Raw genomic sequence first — 26,246 nt, forward strand, 5'->3', positions numbered from 1 at the left:
AACAATGCAGTGATTACTCGAAGCCAACATGGACTTGTCAAGAACAAATCCTGCCAGATGAATCTGATCTCATTTTTTTATTAAGTAACCTCCCTTGTGGACAGTGGGAATGCTGTAGACATCATATACCTCGACTTCAGCGAAGCTTTCAACAAAGTGCCCCATGATATCCTGATGAGCAAACTAGCTCAAAGTGGGCTAGATGAAACAATTATCAGGTGGATCCACAGTTGGCTACAGAATCGGACTCAAAGAGTGCTTATCAATGGGACCTTCTCCAACTGGGGAGCGGTAACGAGTGGGGTACCGCAGGGCTCAGTCCAGGGCCCAGTGCTCTTCAACATTTTTATTAAGGACTTGGAGGAGGAGGTGCAGGGAATGCTGATCAAATTTGCAGATGACATAAAATTGGGCAGGATAGCTAATACCTTGGAAGACAGAAACAAAATTCAAAGTGATCTTGATAGACTGGAGCGCTGCGCAGAAAACAACAGAATGCCATTTAATAGGGATAAATGCCAAGTTCTGCACCTAGGAAAAAGAAACCAACTGCACAGTTACAAGATGGGGGATACGTGGCTCAACAACACTACAAGCGAGAAGGATCTTGGAATTGTTGTCAATCACAAGCTGAACATGAGCCAACAATGTGATGTGGCTGCAAAAAAGGCAAATGCTCTTTAATAATTAATAGAAGTATAGCTTCCAAATCACTTCCCCTCTACTCAGCACTGGTTAGGCCTCCTCTGGAGTACTGTGTCCAGTTCTGGGCACCTCATTTTAAGAAGGATGCAGACAAACTGGAGAGAGTTCAGAGGCAGGCAACAAGGATGATCAGGGGACTGGAAACAAAGCCCTATGAAGAGAGGCTGAAAGAACTGGGCATGTTTGGCTTTGAGAAGAGAAGACTGAGGGGAGATAGGATCACGCTCTTCAAGTACTTGAAAGGTTGGCACAGGGAGGAAGGCCAGGATCTCTTCTCCATCATCCCAGAGGACATGGAATAATGGGCTCAAGTTACAGGAAGGCGGATTCCAGCTTAACATCAGGAAAAACATCTTGACTGTTAGAGCAATACGGCAATGGAACCCATTTCCTAGGGAAGTGGTGAGCTCTCCCACACTGGAGGCATTCAACATGAGGCTGGACAGCCATCTGTCAGGGATGCTCTGACTTGGATTCCTGCATTGAGCAGGGGGTTGGACTCGATGGTCTTGCAAGCCCCTTCCAACCCTACTATTCTATGATTCTATGACCAGATTCAAGGATATGGTTTTGCAGCCATCACGTATACTACATCCACCTTGACTTCCCATAAACATAACCTTGGAAAAACCTGGCCATCTAAATATAATTTTGAAGAACACACACAGGAAATCCTGGTCCTGGGACACCAATAGCACAGGCCCAACCTTGCTGCATCCCTAGCTGTTCGATAAGCTGTATTTTCCTCACTGCTAACTGCAAAATGCCAAGGACTGATTCCAGCTAGGGCTGCAATGCAATTAAAGAACTTGTAATCAATTAACTGACAAAAATGTTTGTGACTAATTAACTAAATTTGCATATGGGTGAAAGCAATTTTCTGAAACAAGAAACCTCAGATTTACCTAATATGCTAGAGACCCATATCTCAATGTGGCAGGTGTTCCTAGCATAGTAAGTAACTATGCAATTCACATCGAGGATGCAAATTAATTTATTTAATGTATTTTTTATCCCACCCTTTATTCAGGGAGCTCAGGATGACATACGTCATCTTCCCCTGCCTCTGAGGCCATCAGAAGGAGGGGAAGCAGCAGCTCTTCCACTGTACCCATGACCTGCCGAACTTTGCAATTAAGAATCTAGTGCCTAAATTTTGCTTTTTTCCTCTTCCCTCCCAATCCCCTTTCCTTTTGTGTCATGTCTTTTAGAGTGTAAGCATGTGGGCACAGATTGTCTGATTTCTTGTTTTTGTAAACTGCCTAGAGAGCCTTTCTGGCTAAAGGGCAGGATAAAAATGCTATAAATAAATAAATCAACCCTCAGAACAACCCTGTGAGGGAGATTAGGTTAAGGGATGGTGAAGGCAGTGAATGGTGGAGATGGTCACCCAGTGAGCTTCATAGCTGAGCAACGGGGATTTGAAATTCAAATTTTGAATAATCCAGAACTCCCAGCTCCTAGCCCAATACTCTAACCACTGTACCATACTGCCTCTCCAACGTTACCAGGAAGAAGCACCGAAGCAACCACAGAAGTGAGGACAACCACGCTGCTCCAGAAAAGAGGTCGATGGGGCCCAATCCAACTCAAAACAGGATGTTTGGCAAGGGGAACACCCAGTTAATGATCAAGGTAGCTATGGACCTTTTACATATTCTGCCCTAATTCAATTACGAAGAAGTGCTAAAAGGAAACAGAAAACAATCCTTAACAGCACGTGTTTTGACACAGCTTTCCCCAACCTGATGCTCCCCCAATGTGTTGGACTGCAACTCCCATCATTCCCAGCCAGAATGACCAATGGTGGGAACTGGAGTCCAACACATCTGCAGGGCACCTGGTTGTGGAAGGCTGTTTTATCATCATTTCCAGAACGAAAAAGGCCGAAAGAGAGAAACTGAACATGTGAACTCGGGTTACTCTGTCGTTTATATACAAAGGAGCATTTAAACCTGCCCTTCAAGCGGCAAGGGCCAAATTCCACACTGGCTTTCAAGAGGGGCCGTCTGCAAAGGCGAGCCTTGCGAGAACAGGAAAACTAGATGCGGAGAGGGGCAACCAGCCAAAAAAATCCCCACTGAATCTAACTCACGCCTGTTGCTGCTCTGACAAAACACTCTTTCAAAACAGTTAAGCGACATTGGCCAAAGAAATTACCGTCAAGAGTTTGTCAGTTATTTATACATGTAAAATGCTGGGCAGACATGCCACATACATTATATTCATTCCCTATTTGCATCAAACATTATACAGGATCTTTGTGAGCCAGTGGAGGCTGGTGGCTCCAATGTTGGTGGGGATGTGATTCCATTCTGGGTTTCAGGCAGAACCAGCCAGAACTCTAAAGGAGCTATCCAAGGAGCTCAACCCTATCCTCAAAATGGGTTCAACACCTTGGATAGCTCTGTTAGAGGTCTGGCTGGTTTTGACTAAAACCCAGAATAGAACCACAGCACTGCTGAAATCAGAGCCACCAACCTCCACTGTTGTGAGCCCCCCTGCATATAGCAGGGAGTGGGGTGGATGGGGAATTAAACTCACCAAGTATAACAATTTTTTAAAACATGCTGTTATTTGTACAATGCCATCAGTGGCCTGGCACATAAGCCAAAATGATAGGCCCCTGTCCTGAGGAGCTTGCAGTCTAAATTTCAACTGTTTAAAAGTTGGAGGGAGGGAAAGAAAGTTGATGAAGACTGAGAAAGGAAGGGAGGAAAGGAAAAGGCATGGATAACAAGGGATGAATATGTGAAGAAAAAGAAATTTGCAGATATCGTTAAGCTAGCCTTCCTCAACCTGGTGCCCCCCAGATGTGCTGGACTGCAATTCCCATAATTCCCAGCCAGTTGGCCGTGATGGCTGGGAATTATGGGAGCTGCAATCCAACACCTCTGGAGGGCATCAGGTTGGGGAAGGCTGCGCTAAACCATGGTGTGGTTTGTTGAAATCTGGCTTGTTGTTGTGGCTGAACCCATCCCAGCAAGCAAGTCATGGTTTGTTAACCAGGTAAAAAATACAAACAGAACCCATGGTTTGTTTTGGTCCTTTGAAGGTCTGGCTTGTTTAAGCCATGGTTTGTCGTGATGTCTGAACCCAGAACCATGGCATATCCCTGGCTTGTTTTTGTTGCTGTCTGCCCTGAAATAGGGTGAACCTGTCCTGAATGCTGGCAAAATGGGAGGGAGAAAACAAAACCAGAAATAAAGAAACAAGTTGTGGGTTGCTAGCTTGTCTGCAAGCTAATTCATAGCTAAAGCAACAAACCAGAGTTAACATAAGCCATGGCTTCGCATTATGTATGAACAGAGCCAATCACACTCAGTTCAGACTATCTTCCGAATGGTAGTTTGGAAGATCGTGAACAAGCTGTGGGCTCACACTTTCCCTCCTCCCCTTCCACTCCCTCTCTCTTTCGTGCCTTCCCTTTCTGTTTCCTGATTAGCATAAGCATAATGTGCCCTGATAGCCTCAACAAGGTGTGCACAGGTCCTGGGGATTGTGTCCCCATGTTAATTAGCGGCAGGGACTGCAACTTGGATTTTCTGCACCTTCACCATCCCTAAACGAGAATCATAATCACCAAGAGTAAAAAAACCTCCTGTTCGACCCGGATTGGGAGGGAGGAGACTGGCACTCTGCCTCTTGGCCAAACCAAAGCACGGACTGAAAGGTCATAGGCAGAAACTCACACCTTCCGTGACCAGTGTCCCGCTGAAAGCTGCTGCCATAGGGTGGAGGCTCATGATTTCAGAATGCTTCTACATCCTTCAGCTCTTTCTCCAGAAGGCCAAGTCCTAGACGTATACATACCACTGTGTTGCACAATTCCGCCTCACAATGGCAAGTAATTCCTTCCTGCATTCCAAAAGCACAACGTCCCTAACCTTGAAGCCTTGAAGTTTAAGGTGTGTCAACAAACCATTATTTCCTTTCTTAGAAAAAGGGCCCTATCCTGCAAGTAGTCCTGGTGGCATTTAGAATTGTCAAGGATTACACCTGTGCAGTTAGAAGAAAAGAATTACTGCCAGAAACGTTACAGCTGAAGTACTGGCACAGTCTCCATTATACACTCCTCCTAACAACTACGATTCCTCTAGAAGCCCACAAGTAGGGCATGACAGTGACAGCCATTCAATCTTACTTGCTCCCTTGTGTCTAGGATTTAGGGGTCTGTTGCCTCTGAACATGGACGTTCCATTTAGGTATTGTGGCTAATAGTTCACTAACCCATCTGCCCACTCCTTGCGGTTCCACTGCAGTTCTCTTCCCCTGTCATGATCGCTATGGTCAGCAAGGGGTGTTCCTGAAGGAGGCATGTCAGGCCCCAGCACTGCCGGCCTTTAAATAGTCCCTAACGATCCATTTGATGGCTAGATAGCATCACGGATGCAATGAATATGAACTTGAGCATGCTCCGGGAGAGAGCGCAGGACAGGAAGGCCTGGCGTGCTATGGTCCATGGGGTCACGAAGAGTCGGACACGACTGAACGACTGAACAACAACAACAGAGCCACAGCTCCCACAGGCACCAGGTTGCATATGCCGCCCTTGCTCGGGGGTTGTTGTGTTGGGAAAACCCAGCAAGTGTGGGTTATGTGATGGTTAAGCCCTAGCGTAACCCATGCCCGCCGGTTTCGCGTGACATGACAATCCCCAAACAAGGGTGCATATTCAAAATGGCGGCCGCACCCCCCCGCAGGCGGTGCAGCTGTGCCATGCAAACAGCCCCAGTGTGTATACACACAGCAAAAATAAACAGCTGTGAGAGCTGGACTATAAGGAAGGCTGAGCGCCGAAGAATTGATGCTTTCAAACTGTGGTGCTGGAGAAGACTCTTACAAGTCCCCTGGACTGCAAGGAGGTCAAATCAGTCCATCCTAAAGGAAATCAACCCTGAGTGCTCATTGGAAGGACAGATACTGAAGCTGAAGCTCAAATATTTTGGCCACCTAATGCGAAGAGAAAACTCCCTGGAAAAGACCCTGATGCTGGGAAAGACTGAAGGCAAAAGGAGAAGGGGACGGCAGAGGATGAGATGGCTAGATAGCATCTCGGATGCAATGAATATGAACTTGAGCACGCTCTGGGAGAGAGCGGAGGACAGGAAGGCCTGGCGTGCTATGGTCCATGGGGTCACGAAGAGTCGGACACGACTGAACGACTGAACAACAACAACAACGATCCATTTGTTTGCTATTGCCTTCTGGTAAATAAGGTTTTTATTGGACTGCTCTATACTTGATGTGATTTTAGCTGTAATTATTTGATCTTTTGCTTTTATTCATAGGTCTCAATAAAGTGTGCATAAGAGAAAGTCCTGGTAGACTGTGTCCCCATGTTAATTAGTGGCAGGGGCTGCTATTTAGCTGGGTTTTTTGCATTATTATTGCTGGTTCTTATTAGTTATTAATCTTATTACTATGGTGTTTCATGGTTTTAAACTTTCTTGTTTATATATTGTAAAATTATATGCTGAAAACTGACTTGGGAGGGTTTTTCCCTAAAAAGTGGCTTACATATATTTGAAATAAAGAAACAAACAAACAAATACAGTCAGGGCCAGAAATATTGAAACAAGGATAACTGTTTGGGCAGTTGGCCTCTGTATGCCACCACATTGAAGTTGAAAGGAAACACACCCAGATGGGAGCAAAGTCAGGACTTTCAGCTGTAATTCAAGGGGTTTGACAAAAGTGGGGCACTAACCATTGAGGAAGTACAGCCAGTGGCATACACCCCCCCCCCCATCGTTGGTGGCTCATAAGTAATGGAACAAACCAACACCATTTCAAACTTAAGGATCGCCTTTAATACCTGGATGAAAATCCTTTGCAGTCAATGACTGCCTGAAGTCTGGAAGCCATGGACATGACCCAATGCTGAGCTTCCTCCCTCGAGATGCTTTGCCAGGCCTTTACTGCAGCTGCCTTCAGCTGCTGCTTGTTTGTGGGTCTTTCTGCCTTCAGTCTGGTCTTCAGTAAGTGAAAAGCATGTTCTTATTGGGTTGAGATCAGGTGACTGACCTGGCCATTGAAGAACATCCCACTTCTTTGCCTTGAGAAACTATTGGGTAGCTTTTGCTGTATGTTTTGGGTCATTATCCATCTGCAATATGAATCGGCATCCTATCAGTTTGGCAGCATTCGGCTCAATCTGAGCAGAAAGTATAGCCCTACACACTTCAGAATTCATCCTGCTGCTTTTATCAACAGTCAGGTCATCAATACACACCAGTGACCCGGTTCCATTGGCAGCCATACATGCCCATGCCATAACACTGCCTCCACCATGTTTGACAGATGATGTGGCATACTTTGGATCATGAGCTGTTCCTTTCCTTCTCCATATTTTTCTCTTCCCATCATTCTGGTACAAGTTAATCTTAGTTTCATCAGTCCAAAGAATCTTATTCTAGAACTGGGCAGGCTTTTTTAGGTGTTTGCTGGCAAGGGCTAATCTGGCTTTTCTGTTCTTGAGCGTTACCAGTGGTTTGCACCTTGTTGTGAAGCCTCTGTATTTACATTCATAAAGCCGTCTCTTGACTGTAGATGTTGACAATGACATGCCTACCTCCTCAAGAGCGTTTTTGACCTGGCTAGATGTTGTGAAAGGGTTTCTCTTCACCATGAGCAGAATTCTGCGGTCATCCACTTTAGTTGTCTTCCGTGGTCTGCCAGGCCTTTTGCTGTTGCTGAGCTTGCCAGTTAATTCCTTCTGTTTCAGGATGTTCCAAACTGTTGTATTAGCCACTCCCACTGTTTTTGCAATCTCTCTGGCAGGTTTATTTTGTTTCCTTGGCCTAATGATGGCCTCCTTCACTCTCATAGACACCTCTTTGGACCTCATGTTGGGAGTTCCAGTGAACAGCTACCAAATGCAAATGTAACACTCAGAACCACCTCCAGGCCTTTTATCTGCTTGATTGGTCATGGGGTACCCAGGAAACAGGCCACACCTGGCCATGCAGCTGCTTGTCAGCCATTTGTTCCATTACTTATGCGCCACCAACAATGGGTGTGTGTGTATGCCACTGGCTGTACTTCCTGAATGGTTAGTGCCCCACTTTTGTCACACCCCTTGAATAATGTAATGTAAGCCGCCTTGGGTTCCTTGCAAGAGGAAAAAAGGCAGGGTATAAATGCAATAAATAAAAATAATTACAGCTGGAAGTCCTGACTTCGCTCCCATCTGGGTGTGTTTCCTTTCAACTTCAATGTGGTGGTGTACGGAGGCCAACTGCCCAAACAGTTATCCTTGTTCCAATATTTCTGGCCCTGACTGTAAATAAGAGGCATAGCTTGGTGGCCGCTCCCCAGCATTTTATGGAAGTGTATTTCTCTCCAGACAAGAATGCAGTGGACAGAGGATCCAGTTTTGCCAGGCGGTCCGAGGTCCGTACACATGCACTTTGGGGTAGGGGTAGGGAGACACATAAACATACTGGGGTGAGGGTGAGAGTGGACACACACACACACCTGCTTCGGGGTTGCTACAGCCTCCTCCCCACACTACCCCCTCCCCGCAATTGCTGCTTGTCTCTGGCTTCTCATCAGAGCCCCAGGAAGGGGTTCCTTTGCTTCCTTTGCTTCTCTCCAATCAGTGACGAGGTGCTGGAGACAAACAAGGCACAGGCAGTGCTGCCGGCACAACAGTTGGATGGGTGTCTGGCCAGATGCCACACACAGCTTGGTGGGCAGCACTTTTTACATCCCTGCTGCAGAGGCTTGAAGAGAACTTCCTGTGGACTGCGTTGCACGTGCTGGGCTTGGGCTAAAGAAACACTAGTTTTTAAAACAAGGCTGCTCAGCCAGGGTTGTTGGCTGGATGCATCACTCCCAAACTGAGAAAATATACACACAACTGTAGGAGATACTACCCATCCCTGGCAAGGAAAGACCTTTTCAAGGTATCATCTCACCTGCCCCTCCCAAAATGAGTAACCCCCTAATCTTGCTCACTGACAAAAACAGATTCCCCACAGGGCAAAAGTCAGACACACACACAATGACTGTCAATACACTTGATGACAAGTCCCATTCATTTCAATGGCTCTACTCTAAGTAGGACTTATGTTGGATTTTACCCCTAGGCAGTGTGTTGTTTTGGGTTTCAAATCCCTTCTCAGAAGTAAAGTGTGGCCCTGAAGGATGGGATTCACTCTCTCAGCATCCAAACTGTTTTGCAAGATTATTGTGTAGGCAAGACAAGAACAAGGTTCAGAAATAAATCTAAACCACACATGCCAGATACGAGTCACGGACGTGCATCAGATGTTTTCTGGTAGAAAGTCAAACAGCCCTTAAAAATGTGAATGAATTTATGCAGAAGCTATACAGCTGCTGCTCGTCAGCTGAGATAAGTATTTCTCTACCCAAAGGAAATGCTCTCAGCCCTTGTCCTAAAAGGAAGGAAATCTGTCCTAAAAGGAAGGAAACCTGTCCTGTACTGTTAAAAGATGTACCTGGGAACAGAAACCCAGAGCCTTGTGGAATACAAAACAGAGTGAATCGGGATCCTGGGTCATTGCAACTGTCTGTAATCTGTAGTACAAATATCTTTTTTTTTTTCTGTCTCACTATGGTCTTTGGTCAAACAGATTCTGTGAGTTTTTATACTGCTTCAAAAACCTGCCAAATCATTTTGAACTGAGATCATAGCGGGAAATTTTTTTTTTTGAAACATGCATCACAGTCAATGATAGCTCATTCATACCACCTTCAGATATCTGAAAAACAATCACCTCTGTGCCACCAAAAAGATGGAGACAGAGCCACAGGAACTGGCTTTCATATATACAAAATGTTAAATGGCTTCTGTCATTTTGGTAATTGGTTCCATTCTGTCTGACAATGGAACCAATTCACTAGGGAGGTGGTGGGCTCTCCCACACTGAGGCTGGACAGCCATCTGTCAGGGATGCTCTGACTTGGATTCCTGCATTGAGCAGGGGGTTGGACTCGATGGCCTTGTAGGCCCCTTCCAACCCTACTATTCTATGATTGAAGTGTCAGCATGATCTTATACGAGTCAACTGTGAAGGTGAGAATTGGCTTCCTTTCCATTCTGGTGGATGAAAGAGACTCTATAGCTTGAAGAGCGACCTTGGACCTTGCACATCTCCTGCTACCTGCACCAGGGCCTGCGCAGGGGATCTTCTTGGCTGATTCTGCCCAAAGTCATTAGGCTATTGCCTTGTCTGTTCCTAGAGTACAAGCTCAGTTTCCCTTTAAGTAACCCACAGAACTCCTCTTTTGTGCCTTGCACAGCATGAGGCCTGTCATTCACAAACCACCCTTTCAAGCCCACAGTTGTGGCTTTATTTATAAATTATACCCCACCCCAGTATTTTTTCAGGATTTCCCATAACTGCAGTTATGCTGGTACAGACACACCAGAATTACTACAGAGCTCCCAGTTACCTTGGGATTGCAGAGCAGAAAGGAAGCACAGCCTGGCCTCAGCCACTGGCAAATTTCACCCCTGCCTCCAGGATTCAGATGAACATCATATATGTATCATATGGTCAAGGAACACCTCATTACTTTGAATGAGTTCAAATCTCCAGGGCCAGATGAACTGCATCCTAGAGTAATAAAGGAACTGGCAGAAGAACTCTCAGAACCGCTGTCTATTCTCTTTGAGAAATCATGGAGGACCGGGGAAGTGCCAGATGACTGGAGGAGGGCTAACGTTGTCCCTATCTTCAAAAAGGGTAAAAAGGAGGAACCTGGGAACTACAGACCAGTCAGTCTGACATCAATCCCTGGGAAAATTCTGGAGCAGATCATAAAGCAATCCATCTGGAAGCACCTTGACAACAATGCCGTGATTACTCGAAGCCAACATGGATTTGTCAAAAACAAGTCCTGCCAGACAAATCTGATCTCATTTTTTGATCAAGTCACCTCCCTTGTAGACCGGGGGAATGCTGTAGACATCATATACCTCGACTTCAGCAAAGCTTTCGACAAAGTGCCCCATGATATCCTGATGAGCAAACTAGCTCAAAGTGGGCTAGATGAAACAACGATCATGTGGATCCACAGTTGGCTACAGAATCGGACTCAAAGAGTGCTTATCAATGGGACCTTCTCAAGCTGGGGAGAGGTAACGAGTGGGGTACCGCAGGGCTCAGCCCTGGGCCCAGTGCTCTTCAACATTGTTATTAATGACTTGGAGGAGGAGGTGCAGGGAATGCTGATCAAATTTGCAGATGACACAAAATTGGGAGGGATAGCTAATACTTTGGAAGACAGAAACAAAATTCAAAGTGATCTGGATAGACTGGAGTGCTGGGCAGAAAACAACAGAATGGCATTTAATAGGGACAAATGCCAAGTTCTGCACCTAGGAAAAAGAAACCAAATGCACAGTTACAAGATGGGGGATACGTGGCTCAACCACACTACGAGCGAGAAGGATCTTGGAATTGTCGTCGATCACAAGCTGAATATGAGCCAACAATGTGATGTGGCTGCAAAAAAGGCAAATGCTATTTTGGGCTGCATTCATAGAAGCATCGCTTCCAAATCCCGGGAAGTACTAGTTCCCCTCTACTCAGCACTGGTTAGGCCTCATCTGGAGTACTGTGTCCAGTTCTGGGCACCACACTTTAAGAAGGATGCAGACAAGCTGGAGAGGGTTCAAAGGAGGGCAACAAAGATGATCAGGGGACTGGAAACAAAGCCCTATGAAGAGAGACTGAAAGAACTGGGCATGTTTAGCCTTGAGAAGAGAAGACTGAGGGGAGATATGATAGCGCTCTTCAAGTACTTGAAAGGTTGTCACAGAGAAGAAGGCCAGGATCTCTTCTTGATCATCCCAGAGTGCAGGACACGGAATAATGGGCTCAAGTTACAGGAAGCCAGATTCCGACTGAACATCAGGAAAAACTTCCTGAGTGTCAGAGCAATACGGCAATGGAACCAATTACCTGGGGAGGTGGTGGGCTCTCCCACACTGGAGGCCTTCAAGACGAGGCTGGACAGCCATTTGTCAGGGATGCTCTGACTTGGATTCCTGCATTGAGCAGGGGGTTGGACTCGATGGCCTTGTAGGCCCCTTCCAACCCTACTATTCTATGATTCTATGATTCTATGAGGAGGCAACCAGCCTGGCCCCTTCCACTGGCCAGAGAAGGAGCAGCTGCAGGGAAGTTGCTTTCACCCTCCCTGCCGGAAAGAACACTGTGTGCCAACTTCTAATTGGCCTGGGGCTGCAGATCTGAAGAGAAGCGCATTCCAGCCCCATCCATCAGGAAGAGGACTAAGGGCTGCTGGGTTGTGTGTATGTCTGACCTGTGTGTGTGTATTATGACAACCTGTTGTAAGCGGCCGTGAAAACCATTTGATTCAACGTTGAAGTATAAATCTTCCAAATAAACAAACAAATAAATAATAGTGGAGAAATACAAGCAGGAAGCAGGTAGACAAAAGGTTTTTATCAGCACATCGTCCCTGAAACCTGCTCTGTAGGTTCATCTGGTAGTTAAAACAGGTGGGCATGTCAACAATGTAAGCCTAAAGGTTAGGACTGAACCAAAAGCACTCCCCATTTTTTGTTAACCCTTTTGGCAATGCCAAAAAACCTCCCCTTCTTGCTGACTGTTCAGTGCTCCTTGCAAAAATGTTCACATATTGATTTGAAATGACCCACACTTGCCCTCAACTCAGTTGCCTTCAGTGACACAGCCAAGCTTAATGGGTTGTGATTTCATTTACTGACAGCTTGTGACCTCATCGTATCTGGCAAAGTATCATGATGTCATCCTGTTCAAAATGTGACTCATGATTGGGTGAAAGAACCCATGTGACTAATTCAGAAAGGAGAACTGTGGGAGGTTGGGAGAGTACAGAAGAAGTAATAACGCGGGGAAACAATTGAGTCAAGCAAGTTTGAAAAAACAGTGTTTCCAGGAAAAATGCTACCTTACTGAATTCACTTGTTTCAACCATAACATCCAATTTGCCAAATATTCAGTACCACACTAATTGGCAGCAACAGCAAAGACTCTAGCTTACTGAACAGCAACATGGGAGCATGGAGTAGGTAAATTTGGCTCCACTGAGTTCTTGAAAATCCCAGCTCTTACCTAAGAACAGCACAAATGTCACAGTAGACTAGTACAGACAAGTCCTATATTAGTCCTGGGAAAGAACCACCCCCTACAATAATATATGCACCCACCATGATACAAAAAGAAGACAGCCAGTGGGATATACCGGCTACAATTCTTGCCCTAAGAGTGTGGGAACCCAGGTTCCAATTCTGCTTACCCATGATGCCCCCAGTGAGAATGGTCTTGGGAAAGTCGCACTCTCTCAGCCAAGCAAATGGCCCAGAAAGACAGTTCTACATCCTGCTCACCCTCCTCATCATGGCAAGTGGGGAGCCAGGCAAGCGAGATAAACCTGAGGCTTCCTCTGAACCCTGCAGCTAAGGAGGAGAAGATAACCCAACCTCATGTATACCACCATGAGTTTGTTGGAGGGAGGTAGCTTATGAACGTCTGGATTTTCAGGTGGCTGGCTCTCAAAACTTACTTCGTCATTATCTTCCTTCTCCTCATCATCAGACTCAGCGTTATCATCCAGCGGATCTTCTGGAATAAGAAGAAACGTAAGAGAAAACAGGCATAACTGTTTGTTCCCAGTTCATCAATCAGTTTCCCCCCAAAAAATACATTTTCTAGTGCAGACTGAACCCTGCGGGTGTTCATATGCTCTTTGAGCATGATCCAGAGTTTTCCTGTTCAAGCTCCGAAGTATTCACCCCAGTGATCTTCACCAGTTTGAAGGGCAGGGCAAAAATAGCCCACAAGGGTTTTGCAATCTTCTGGAGTTGGGTGAAAGTGTAATGTTTGGGTGGGGAGGGCACAGTGGCAGCAGAGAGACAGGTGGCAGAAGGTTGTGACTCCGGTCACAGTGCAGCTCAGTCCACAGCAGAGAGGCTGTGGGGGTATTTTGTTTATGGCCAACTTGCAGCATTCAGGCACTCCACCTCAAAATTTCCAAATCTGGGTAAGGAGCGATGTGCTAAATACATCATAAGCTGCAGGCAAGCCATGTGTTGAAATAATCACACAGCTACCTCATGATGGACAGAAATGCTACAGAGAAGCAGTCGCTACACTTAAAGATGTAGTCCTGGGTGCACTTATCTGGAAGTAAGCCTAACTGAAATCAGCAGGATTTACTTATGAGTAAGCACAGTTAGGATTATGCTGTAAAGCTGCAAGTATAAGAACATGTGCTTGCAAGTAAGTTCCACTGAATTCAGTGGGATTTACCTCTAAGTAAACAGGTTTAGGAAAAAGCTGCCATGCTGCAAACCTAAGCACACTGACCTGGAAGTGAGCCCAACTGAAATCAATGAGACTTATTTCTAAGTAAACAATGGTTAGCATTGCACTATAAAAGGGTCATGTGAATTGACCCTAGAACATAGATGTTCCTGATTTAAAGATTCCAAGCCTGCCTCCATTTCTTGCTGTCCTTTTCCACAAGTTTGTTTGTTTGTTTTATACAAACATTTTAAAGCTTTTTGTGACAGATCCACAGCTTCGATAATAACTGTGTGTTCTTCTGACCTGATTTAAGCTGCTTGATAATAAACTCAATCTGTTGGATCATATCGGCATTTCCTTCCTCGATGTAGCACCGCAGAATGTCTTCCATTTCCTGGATGGGTTGGAAAACAGAGCTATGTCAGTGGTTCATATGGGTGACCCCAGCACAGGGTCATCTCACTGGCGACACACACTGTTTGTCTGGCTGCAGAAAGGAACATTGCCATGAAACAGCTGCACCCAACTGCAGACACTCTGTTCTGCCTACCAGAGGCTCACCCTGAGGAAAAGAAGCTGTCCACAGCATCCATAGCAGATGTATTTCTGCCACCTATAGCAAACAAAGAATGATTCAGGGCTGTCTGGACTGAAGCACGAGAGCAGGGCAGGCACTGTGACTGAGAGGGCAGGGCAGTCAACAGGTATTCACTCCTGATCTTAGCTCCCCATCTGTACAGTGGAAATAGCAGTGTAGTTGTTGAATAAGATGAAATTGGTAAGGGGCTATTTTACCTGTCCTGATCCTTCAAGACTGTATGGACTAGAATCATCATTCAGTAAGAACAAAATTTACAGTGATGAACAGGAGACCATCTGATGTTCAGCCCATCTCACTTATATAAGACAAGGAAAGGAGCCCTAAGATTATGATGTGTGCATGCTGAGTGTATATTGGATAACTAGAACACAGAAGGCAAGTTACAAACAGATGCCATAAAGCACACACACATCTGAACCAGCAGCATTTGGCACAGCTTCATGTGTTGTCTGCAAGCGATGGGCATTCTACCTCAGGTGTGAATAGAAGGTAAATCTGGATCTACTGATAGATCCCTTGGTAAATCACAGTAGATCAACAAGGGCTTCTGTCTACCATGTGTTTAATAATAGCAGCAACGAAACGGTCCATCTGCCCTAAATTACACTACTGAAATGAAAAGGGCCTGGGGTAGCCAGGAGAGGATTTTTGTGTGGAAGGAAACTCAGTGACTATACTTTCCCATCTATCCAATAGTGGGGCTGTTCACACAACACACTAACCCACACTCAGTGGCTGAGTTTGGGTTGTTTTGAACTATGGGTTAGCATGTTATCTGAATGCAGCCAGGGTGGCTTGTTAACCATGCAGTGTGGCTTATTTTCTTGAACAAGTCACCTTGAGAACCCATGGTTTGTTGTTGTGTTGTTTAGGGTGGTTAACAAGTCACATTGCTGAGTTAACAAGCCACCCTGGCTGTGTTCAGACAACATGATAACCCACCCTGGGGAAAATGTGCTGCATTCAAACAAGACCAGGGTTCAACAAACAACTCACAGTTCAAAGCAACCCACACTCAACCACTGAGTGTGGGTTAGCATGTTGTGTGAACAACCCCTATGTCTCACTTCAGAAACATGCATTTGCTTTGTTTGACATTTCCCACCCTGGGGAAAATGTGCTGCATTCAAACAAGACTCTTCCTCAGGTTCAATGTTAGACAAATAAAGGAGGCAAAATGGAAGAAAAATCCTCAAAAGCTAGCTGACTGCTTTGTGATTTTAGTTGGTCCTAATACTGGCACAGTGACTGTTCCTGTTTGGATACTTGTTTTGTAATGGACAAACACTTCTGCTTGCATTTTTTTTCCTATTAGAGTTGCCCAGCCAGTAATAAGGCTCTCTTCCTAGTAAATGGGATATCAAAACTCCTCCAGGGGGGATTCTTGTAATCTAAACAGCATTACAAGCCTTTCCTCAAGTGATATAGAAAAAGCTGATGATGACTGGCAATTTAAAAACAAAGCCATTTGAACCACCAATTTAAAAACCCTGTGTCTTCAGAGATAGCTTTTTAGAATAGGCAAGGGTAGATAAGATAGGAATCATAGGCAAGAACACAAGCATCCATCAGCTTTACACTTAAATGGATTTTGCACAATGGCACAGAGTGTGTGTGAGTGAGAGACAGTACAAATCAGGAGAGATACCAGCTTTTGTCATGCTATTTAGTTGTGGGTTATTGTTACCTTCTCCCCAAAAGACAGCAGCATTTCTGCAGAAGGCAATTCATCACCTCTTCCTATTCATCATGAGCAGTTACAGGGCTAGTGGATGATAGACGCCCTCCCTCACAAAGCTCTGCAGTTCCATTAAGGCCCCAATTTATCACAGATAACTCCTTGCAAGGAGTGGCACTGTTTCACCCTGGACCACACTGACCTTGCAACTGTTCCTATGAAACAACGGACAAAATTCAACTTTGGGCCGAGCCTGCAGCTCTTTATCCATTTTCCCCAGCAGAACTGTGGCTGTTTGCACTGAGGCAGAACTGGCTGAAATTGCAAACAAGCCCGGATTCATAAACCTCGTGCGCCTGGCTTGTAAGGAGCGCAAGAAGCCAAGAGCCCTGATTTAGGAGGCATGCTAAGCTTTTAGTTTCTGGATAGTTTAGCCTCTCCCACTGGTGGGAGGAGCCGTGAGAGCAAATGGGCTGCATAGTCCAGCACACACCTCATTCATGGCAAGCCAGGATTCTCTGGAATTCTGGCTTACTGCTGCATGCAAACGTGGCCATGTACTTAGAAGTAAGTCTCACTGAAGTCAGTGGGACTCACTTCCAAGTAAGCCTGCTTAGGACAGAGCTGGCTATTATCAACAGGTGATCCACCTGTAGTAGATCTGCAATCCAATATTAAAGGGACAGGGAAGACAGTTCTGGGATCAAGACTAAGTGCTTCAGCCCTTCTGGGCAGAAATATCTCACTGAGCGTAGCTAACTTGCTGGGAGTGGTTAGCCACTCTCAGCGGGAGCGGTGGAAAGAGAGGAGCCAATATTAATGGAGATCAAGTATTGGAAGTAATTTCAACATGTGGATGAAATACAAACTAAGTAGTCACCACGGAAATTACATAGGGTAGAAAGAGCCCCCCTTCATGCGTGCACGAAGCAGCCTGGGATCACAGAATAGGAAAGTGGCTTCTATACAGGGCCAGGGCAGCCTCTCCTGCCACCTGAGGTGGGGGAAGACATGTGTGCCTGCGCCATGCCCACCCAACCCCCACTGCTGCCGTGTCTCCCAGCTATCTCCCCATTGCCACCACTGCTGTTGCTCTTGGAAGAGCAGTGTTGGCCATAAAAACCTCAGAGACAGGCGTTGTGGAAGAGGGCGTCCCCGAAGATCACTTGCAGTACAGGAAGGACCCCTCAGAGACAGGCACTGTGGGAGAGGGTGTCCCTGGAGATCACCTGCGGTACAGGAAGGACCCCTCAGAGACAGGCAGTGTGGGAGAGGGTGTCCCTGGAGATCACCTGCAGTACAGGAAGGACCCCTCAGAGACAGGCACTGTGGGACAGGGTGTCCCTGCAGATCACCTGCGGTACAGGAAGGACCTCTCAGAGACAGGCACTGTGGGAGAGGGCGTCCCTGGAGATCACCTGCGGTACAGGAAGGACCCCTCAGAGACAGGCACTGTGGGAGAGGGCGTCCCTGCAGATCACCTGCGGTACAGGAAGGACCTCTCAGGGACAGGCACTGTGGGAGAGGGTATACCTGGAGATCACCTGCGGTACAGGAAGGACCTCTCAGAAACAGGCACTGTGGGAGAGGGTGTCCCTGCAGATCACTTGCGGTACAGGAAGGACCCCTCAGAGACACCACTGTGGGACAGGGTGTCCCTGGAGATCACCTGTGGTACAGGAAGAACCTCTCAGAAACAGGCACTGTGGGAGAGGGTGTCCCTGGAGATCACCTGCGGTACAGGAAGGACCTCTCAGAGATAGGCACTGTGGGAGAGGGCGTCCCTGGAGATCACCTGTGGTACAGGAAGGACCTCTCAGAAACAGGCACTGTGGGAGAGGGTGTCCCTGCAGATCACTTGCAGTACAGGAAGGACCCCTCAGAGACACCACTGTGGGAGAGGGTGTCCCTGGAGATCACCTGCGGTATAGGAAGAACCTCTCAGAAACAGGCACTGTGGGAGAGGGTGTCCCTGGAGATCACCTGCGGTACAGGAAGGACCTCTCAGAGATAGGCACTGTGGGAGAGGGCGTCCCTGGAGATCACCTGTGGTACAGGAAGGACCTCTCAGAGACAGGCACTGTGGCAGATGGTGTCCCTGGAGATCACTTGCGGTACAGGAAGGACCTCTCAGAGACAGGCACTGTGGCAGAGGGTGTCCCTGCAGATCACTTGCAATACAAGAAGGACCCCTCAGAGACAGGCACTGTGGCAGAGGGTGTCCCTGCAGATCACTTGCAGTACAAGAAGGACCCCTCAGAGACAGGCACTGTGGGAGAGGGCGTCCCTGGAGATCACCTGTGGTACAGGAAGGACCTCTCAGAAACAGGCACTGTGGGAGAGGGTGTCCCTGCAGATCACTTGCAGTACAGGAAGGACCCCTCAGAGACACCACTGTGGGAGAGGGTGTCCCTGGAGATCACCTGCGGTACAGGAAGAACCTCTCAGAAACAGGCACTGTGGGAGAGGGTGTCCCTGGAGATCACCTGCGGTACAGGAAGGACCTCTCAGAGATAGGCACTGTGGGAGAGGGCGTCCCTGGAGATCACCTGTGGTACAGGAAGGACCTCTCAGAGACAGGCACTGTGGCAGAGGGTGTCCCTGCAGATCACTTGCGGTACAGGAAGGACCTCTCAGAGACAGGCACTGTGGCAGATGGTGTCCCTGGAGATCACTTGCGGTACAGGAAGGACCTCTCAGAGACAGGCACTGTGGCAGAGGGTGTCCCTGCAGATCACTTGCAATACAAGAAGGACCCCTCAGAGACAGGCACTGTGGCAGAGGGTGTCCCTGCAGATCACTTGCAGTACAAGAAGGACCCCTCAGAGACAGGCACTGTGGGAGAGGGCATCCCTGGAGATCACTTGCAGTACAGGAAGGACCTCTCAGAGACAGGCATTGTGGGCCTGGCCAGCTGAGCCACACTGGCCACTTTTTATGGCCAGCACGGCTCTTCAGAGAGTGAGCCTGAACCCATCGACTCACTCTGACGGGATCCTCAGAGCGAGCCAGAAGGCAGGTGGTGGATGCTCCAGAGAGCCCCGCATGTGCCACAGTGGAAAAGCAGGGCCAGCAGGGCTCTCTGGAGCATCTGCTGTAGTGCTGCTGGGTGGCAGCTCCACAGAGCCCGGTTGGCTCCGCTCGGCTGGGTGGGTCGTGTGTTTGTGTGAACACGCCCATGAAGGGGCCCAGAGATGCGATTGCTCCAGAAACAAAGTATCCAAACTAAACCAGTGGTGGGGAACCTCCACCCCATCAGTGTAATCCAGCCCTGGGAGGTTCCTCAGCTGGCCTGTAGGGGCTTGGGCTCCATCTGCAGGCCCCACTCCCTCTTCTCCCAAATCCCCACCTCTGGCCTGGGGACTACCAGAGGCTTGGGGAGGAGGCAGGGAGAGGAATCCCCTTGTTATGTCCACTCACATATCAGAGATAACCAGTTTGCTGCTCCCCCTCCCCCTTGGATGGAGGAGGAGCGCACTAAATGCTTTGCCTGCCCCATGTTCTCCCCTATGGGGGAAGGTGCAGATTAGGGAAAGCCAGTCCCCATCCAAAGAAGTGGGTCAACGAGCTCCAGCCAGCCCCTGTTGGCTGGGGACCAATGACGTGGGCTAAGGCCATTCACACAGTGCATGCTGCCCTCATGGGGATGATGTGTGCCACACAGGGCTCAGGGCTCGGCCAGTGCTGGGAAGAGCAGCTGCTGCTCCTCCCACTGCTGCCGGAGCCTCTTCTCCATGCTGAGAGGGCCATGGAACTCCATGCCTCTCTCACCATGGAGAGAGGCAAAATGGGGGGGGGGGATGATGCCAATAAATGTGGCCACAACCCATGGTATCAGTGGGGCACGGCCACGCCTACTGATGTCATCCAACCTGCAGAGGGCCCAGTAGGGGTCGATTTGGACTTGCACCTAAAATCTGCTCCCCACCCCTGCACCAGAGCAGCTGATGAAAGTACAGTAATTGAAAATAAGGCCATTTTTAAAAGAATAAGTTTTAAATAGTTGGCTTCATCGCTGCCAATTTGGCCCATTTTGTATGGAGAGGAAATAAACCACAGCTAGCCACTCTCACCATTGCTCGAGCTTCCTCTCGTATGGATGGCATAGCAAGGATGCTGTAAAGCGCCCCATTCACATATGGATGTATCTGCAAGGGAAGAGAAAAGGACATTCTTATCATGAATTCCTGCTTCCAGGATTCCAGGAGGGAATTAATCATTCTTTATCTTTCGGGATAGTCCCTCCTCTTCCATCAGTAGGCAGGGCCAATGTCTTGCCATCTGCTCTAAGGGGAGGGATATCCTTCTTCTCCACACCAGTACTGGAAAAGCAGAAAACCCCTACTACCTCCAAAAAGAAGAAACTACAGAATCTATGTTAACACTATAACTCCTGGCAACATGCTAGCAAAAAATAATTCCTTCCAACAAAACACATTAACAATAAGTCAGAAACAATCAACACAGATAGGAATTAATGCTAGGAAACTACCTACCACCCCACATGTATGGCAGAAACAGAAGCCCTAAAACACCATCCCATATCAAGTACTGGACTGAAGAGGTGGGTGAATGCCCTCTGGAAGTCCAGGAAACAGGAATTCAAGGTAAGAATTACCTTTTTCCCAGGAGTCATGGAGGGCATTCATCTTTCTTTATCCTTCGGGATGTACAAGAGCAGTGCCATCCCAAGGTGGGAGTCCAGTTAAAAATCTCAAACCTGCATAACTCTTTGCAACATCCTTCTACTGAAAGCTGCATCAGCAGAAAGGTATTTATCAACCCTAAAGTGTTTAGAGAAGGGATGAACAGAGGTCCAAGTGGCAGCCCTACAAATATGGATATGGTCTTCTATGGAGGACCTACCCCACTGCAGATATAGCTGCACCCTGGACAGAATGAGCAGTCACCTCTTGAGGATGCTGTTTCCCAAGACTGACATATGCCAGGTGAATGCACTCCTTAAGCCATCTGGAAATACTTGTCCCTGACACCTTCTTGCCAAGGGATGCATCCATAAAGGACACAATAATTCAAACTTCCTATGTGCAGCTGTCCTGTCCAAACAGCTGCACATAGAACAGCTGTTCTAACTCTGACGATATGACAACTCTTTTCCTGCTGATGTTTTGGCTTGGGGCAGGAAGATGGTAGAACCACCTCCTGAGACCTATGGAAAACTGAATTTATCTTGGGAATAAAAGATGAATCAAGGTGAGGACCACCTTGTCATTGTGGAAAACACATAAATGTGGATTAGAGGACAATGCCCCCAGCTCTGTGCAGATGTCATGGCCACTAGAAAAAATGTTTTCAGGGTGAGCACTCTAAGAGGGATTTCACCCATAGCCTCAAACGGTGTCCCCGTAAGTGCTGGAAGAACTCAATTTAAGTTTCATGAAGAAAACCTACGTATGGTTGGAGGACACAACAACAACGCCCCTTTTAGGAATCAGTGAACATGAGGATGGGAAGACAGACCCACTCCGCCTCTACACCTCAAAACACTATTCAGGGTTGCTGCCTCCTGTTTCAGGGTGTTCATGCTCAGCCCTTTTGCTAGACTGGCCTGTAGGAAATCCAGGATATCCTGACCCTGTTCCTCCTCAGGATTCTTTCCGTTGTGATTACACCATGACAGGAATGCTTTCATAGAAATGCTTAGTACTGTTCTGGCTTACACAGGGCCAGAACAGTAGCAAGGACGCCCTGGGAATAGCCCAGCCCCCCTAACCGTTGCCACTTAGCCTCCAGGCTGTCAGATGAAACATGTGAGGCTGTTCCCTGGGTCAGCAGGTTGACCCTGTTGGGAAGCCTCCAGCCCTGCTGTAATGACATATTGACAAGGTCTGGAAACCAAGGTCTCCTTGGCCAACATGGTACCAACAGAATCACCTCTGCACCCAACTATCTGTTTCAGTGGAGCACCCTTTGAAGCAAGGGCAGGGGCAGAAAGGCAGAAAGGAGCCCCAGAGACCCTGGTGTCGCAAGAGTGTTGTTTCCTATGGCTTCTGGACATGGATCCCTCGTAATGAACCGAAGAAGTTGTGCATTCCATGGCATGGCAAACAGAATCGATGAGTGATCTGCTGAAACACCTCTGGGTAAAGCACTTGCGCTACTTCATGGTTGAGCCAGTTGGCTAGATGGTTGGATTTCTCTGCTGGATGCTTGCCCAATTGAAGCCAGGTTCTTTTCTGCCCAAGTCATTATCGCACACACTTCTAGATGTTAACGTCACCAATCTGATACCCCCTGTCGGTTCGCAGGCAATTCTGCAGTTACATTGTCCGTCCTCACCAGAACATGGAGGTCCCATATGTTGTCCTGGAATTCCAAGAGAGCCAGCTTGGTAGCTCTGAGTTCCAGAAGATTTATGCTCTTCTTCACCTCTGTCACTGACCAGGTTCCTTGTGTCACATGAGACCCCAAACAGGGCCCCAAGGTGAACAGGATGGTGTCTGTGGTGATGATGACTCTGTTGGGGTTTGCCAATGACATACCGCATTCCAGCCAGGAGGGGTGCAGCCACCATTGTAATGACAGCTATATAGCTGTCAGAATCTCTAACATTATTTATTTATTTATTTATTTCTATACCGCCCAATAGCCGAAGCTCTCTGGGTGGTTCACAAAAACTAAAACCAAACAACACACAATAAAACAATTTAAAATATATAGAACATTAAAACCACATGAAGTGGTCTTGGAGTGCTATGTGAGGCTGGAAAGGATGAAGTCATCGTTGCAGGGGTCATGTGTGACCAGTTGACCATCTCCTGGCAGGACACCATTAAACCTAACAGCTGAGCCAGAGACATCAGATCCAGTTGTTTGACCTGTACTGTTTTTGCCACCATCTGAAAGATTTTGCTCTTCCTTTCCTCTGTGAGAAACATCCCATGCACTTTTGTGACCAGGATCACCCCCAGGTGTTCCAGACACTGTCTTGGTTTGAACAAGCTCTTCTATACGTTTGCAATGAAGCTGTGTCCAAAGTAGTCTGAGCGTCCTTGATCCCTTTCTCTTTGGTCACAGATCAGACAAGTATATCGTCTAAGTATGGATACAGGTAAATTCCCATCTGTCTTAAGGGAGCCACTAATGGTGCCAACATTTTTGTAAATACCCATAGTGCAGACATCAACCTGAAGGGCATCGCCCTGTATTGGTAGTGTTTGTGATGGTATACAAATCAAAGGACCTCCGATGACTGGGCCTGATTGGCATATGTAAACAGGCCTTGGAGAGGTCTATTGATGCCAGAGAGTCATCTTTGGTTCAGGGCAGCTACTATTGGCTTCAGAGGTTCCATCTTGAAGTGGCTTTTCTGGATTAATTTCTTAAGTCGTTTTAAATCCAAAATGGCTCTGACATCCCAATTTTTCTTGGGAACCAAAGAAAATTGGGGTAGTCCGCAATCGTTCCCATTCCTGTGGAACCAGTTCAATGGCTTGGATGTCCAACAGGTGCTGGATAGCTGTTTTAAACATGCGGTGCTTTGTGGGATTTTTGGACTTTGGAGTAATCCAAAATGTGTTCCTGGGATGACAGGCAAACTCTGAGGCATAACCCTGGAAGACTGACCCCAAGACCCAAGCATCTGTTGTTGTGACTGACCATTGATGGGCAAACTGTAGAAGTCTGCCCTCTGTTGGTCCTTGGGAGTCATGTGGCTTGGCATCAGGAAGATGGCTTCCTCGACCCTTTGGCCATGCTTGTCGACGTGCTTGCTGTCTGATACTGCTTTTTGTATGTCTCCTTGCTGCGTGGCCCTTAGCCTTGGACCCTGAGAATCCTCGTGATCTGCCAGTGGGTCTGGAGGGATGAAAATTAGATTGAACCTGGGCATTATTGTCTTCCTTCTTGGAGGTAGAAAGCGTCAATATTGGAAACAGCTCTGGCTGGAGAAGCCTGTTGACCTTGGGAGTCACCTGTGTTAAATCCTCTTCTGATAGTTCACCCTATTCCTTGGAATCAGAGCCAGACTGGGCATCTGATGCATCTGGAGAAAGCTGTGAAAGTGCCCTGGAGACTGCTCTGTTGTGGGCCACCTGAAGGGAGGGGGACTTAAGCTTGTGTGCCCTGGAGCTGGGAGCAGGTGTCTTACCCTGTGAGTCTGATGGCCCTTGTTCTGTCTTTGTGCACATTCCCTTCCATTTTTTCCTTGCTAAATCATGGCCTCGATTCAGATGCCAAGGATCGTCTAGAGGATGGACGTCTAGATGAGGAAGAGGGGGATCTGTGTCCCCTTTTGTGCTTAGGCCTTGATCTGCGGCAACTAGGTTTGTGCTTTTTTCCCCCCTTATGGGGTTTCTTTTGGGGGGAGGTGGATGCCTGGTGGAGGATGCCCTGTCAGCCCCCATCCCAGGTCTTCCCTCCTTGAGGACTAGGGCTTGCACCCACTGTAGAAACTCGGGATGAGCCCTGTCCCCATTCAAGTTTGGCAAATTGGAGGAGGGAGGGGAAGAATCATTACTCACCCCCTCCACTGCTCTGAGAGTCTCCTCTGGTGTCACATGGTCCCAGCCATCGCTGGTGTTCATGGTCGTTTCTCCTGCACTGTTGTGGTGCTCAGCCACCATGACCATCCTCCTACACCTCTGTCCCATTGCTCCTTGAGAATAATTTCTTCAGCAATGCCTGTCTTACACCACCCTGCACCTCCACCAATTTCCCCCATCTGACTATGTTGTATAGTGGCTAAGAGCGTATTATACGAGCCAGGAAGTCTCCAGGTTACATTGCACCTTTGCTGTGAACTCAGTAGGAGAACTTAGGCAAGTCAATACCTTTCAGCCTCTGTCCCCAAACTGCAATATGGGGGGGGGAGATAAGCTTGACCTACCTTACATTGTAAGGATGCATATGAAGTACTCTGAAGAACACACTGTTTATTTAAAAATAATTATAAACTACCACCAGTAGCGCATCCAGTATATAAATTTTATAGCTTAAAAATAATATATAAATTATGTAAATAATAATTGCAATGAATATGAACTTGAGCACACTCCGGGAGAGAGTGGAGGACAGGAAGGCCTGGCGTGCTATGGTCCATGGGGTCACGAAGAGTCGGACACGACTGAACAACAACAACAAATATATACACACACACACACACACAGATTTAAAAATGTGAAACATTTCAGTGTAAAACACCAGCTTCAGTCACTGGTGGTCATTTTCTTTTTGTTTTTTGGAGTTCTGTATCATGCGCATCGCATCACCTGCATATCAGTTGAACTATTTATTTTAGTTAGAATATTTACATTTTCTCCAAGCAGCGTACATAAAGTTAATCATAAAAACATAAAAGTTAACAACGTACAAGAGATACGGTGTTTTCTGGATCAATTTAAAGCGGGGGCCTTTATCTGTAAAACCATACATGGAGGCCCTCCGGCACATCCTGCCATCATCTGTGTGTGTGTTTGGTGGGAATGCAGGAGAGGGCCTTCTCTCTGTTTGGACCCAGGACCTGAAACTCTTTGCCCCAGGAGAGCTGTCCAGACCCTCCCTATTGGCATTTTGGCACAAAAGAGTTTCCCTGAACTGGCAAGCCTTTGGCTTAACCAGTAGATTAATGCATTATGTTGGGTACCCCCCTATTTTTTCCAATGGCTTGTTTTTATCTGTTGCTTCTTGTCTGCTTTTATGTTTTATATGGCTGATTTTAAATTGTTCATGCAAGCTGCCTTGGTTGTTTTATTTTAAAATAAAAGGTGGGATGCAAACGTTTTAATAATCAAGCAAGGGCAATAGCCAACGATGTTACGAGTTTAGGTCCAAAAGGTGTAGCATTTTTTTTTAAATTATCCTGTCTCCAAAAGTGAGGTAGATTACCACTAAACATTCCTGGGAGAGGATATTCCACAGATCTGGGCCTCCCACTGAGAAAGCCCTTGATGATGACCTAGCATCCAAAAGGAAAGTATACTGGCTGATCTAAAATCCAGGGGTGGTGGTGGGA

The 26,246-nt window shown here is 47.2% G+C and overlaps 1 protein-coding gene across 6 annotated transcripts in view; it reads right to left on the minus strand.

Annotated features, from left to right (window-relative positions):
* Positions 1–26,246, minus strand: part of ARMC9 (armadillo repeat containing 9) — a 144,014-nt gene that overhangs the window by 40,496 nt on the left and 77,272 nt on the right. For all 6 annotated transcript variants that reach the window (XM_084847731.1, XM_084847730.1, XM_084847733.1 and 3 more), the window contains 3 exons: positions 20,347–20,421; positions 14,298–14,388; positions 13,252–13,310 (listed from right to left, as the gene is read on the minus strand). In XM_084847731.1, the coding sequence (XP_084703857.1) occupies positions 13,252–13,310; positions 14,298–14,388; positions 20,347–20,421 (225 nt within the window). The remainder of the gene's footprint in view (positions 1–13,251; positions 13,311–14,297; positions 14,389–20,346; positions 20,422–26,246) is intronic.

This window comes from Heloderma suspectum, chromosome 3 (genome assembly GCF_057233095.1).
Source record: "Heloderma suspectum isolate Gila_16-S chromosome 3, 16-S_ref, whole genome shotgun sequence".
Taxonomy (NCBI): Eukaryota; Metazoa; Chordata; class Lepidosauria; order Squamata; family Helodermatidae; genus Heloderma; species Heloderma suspectum.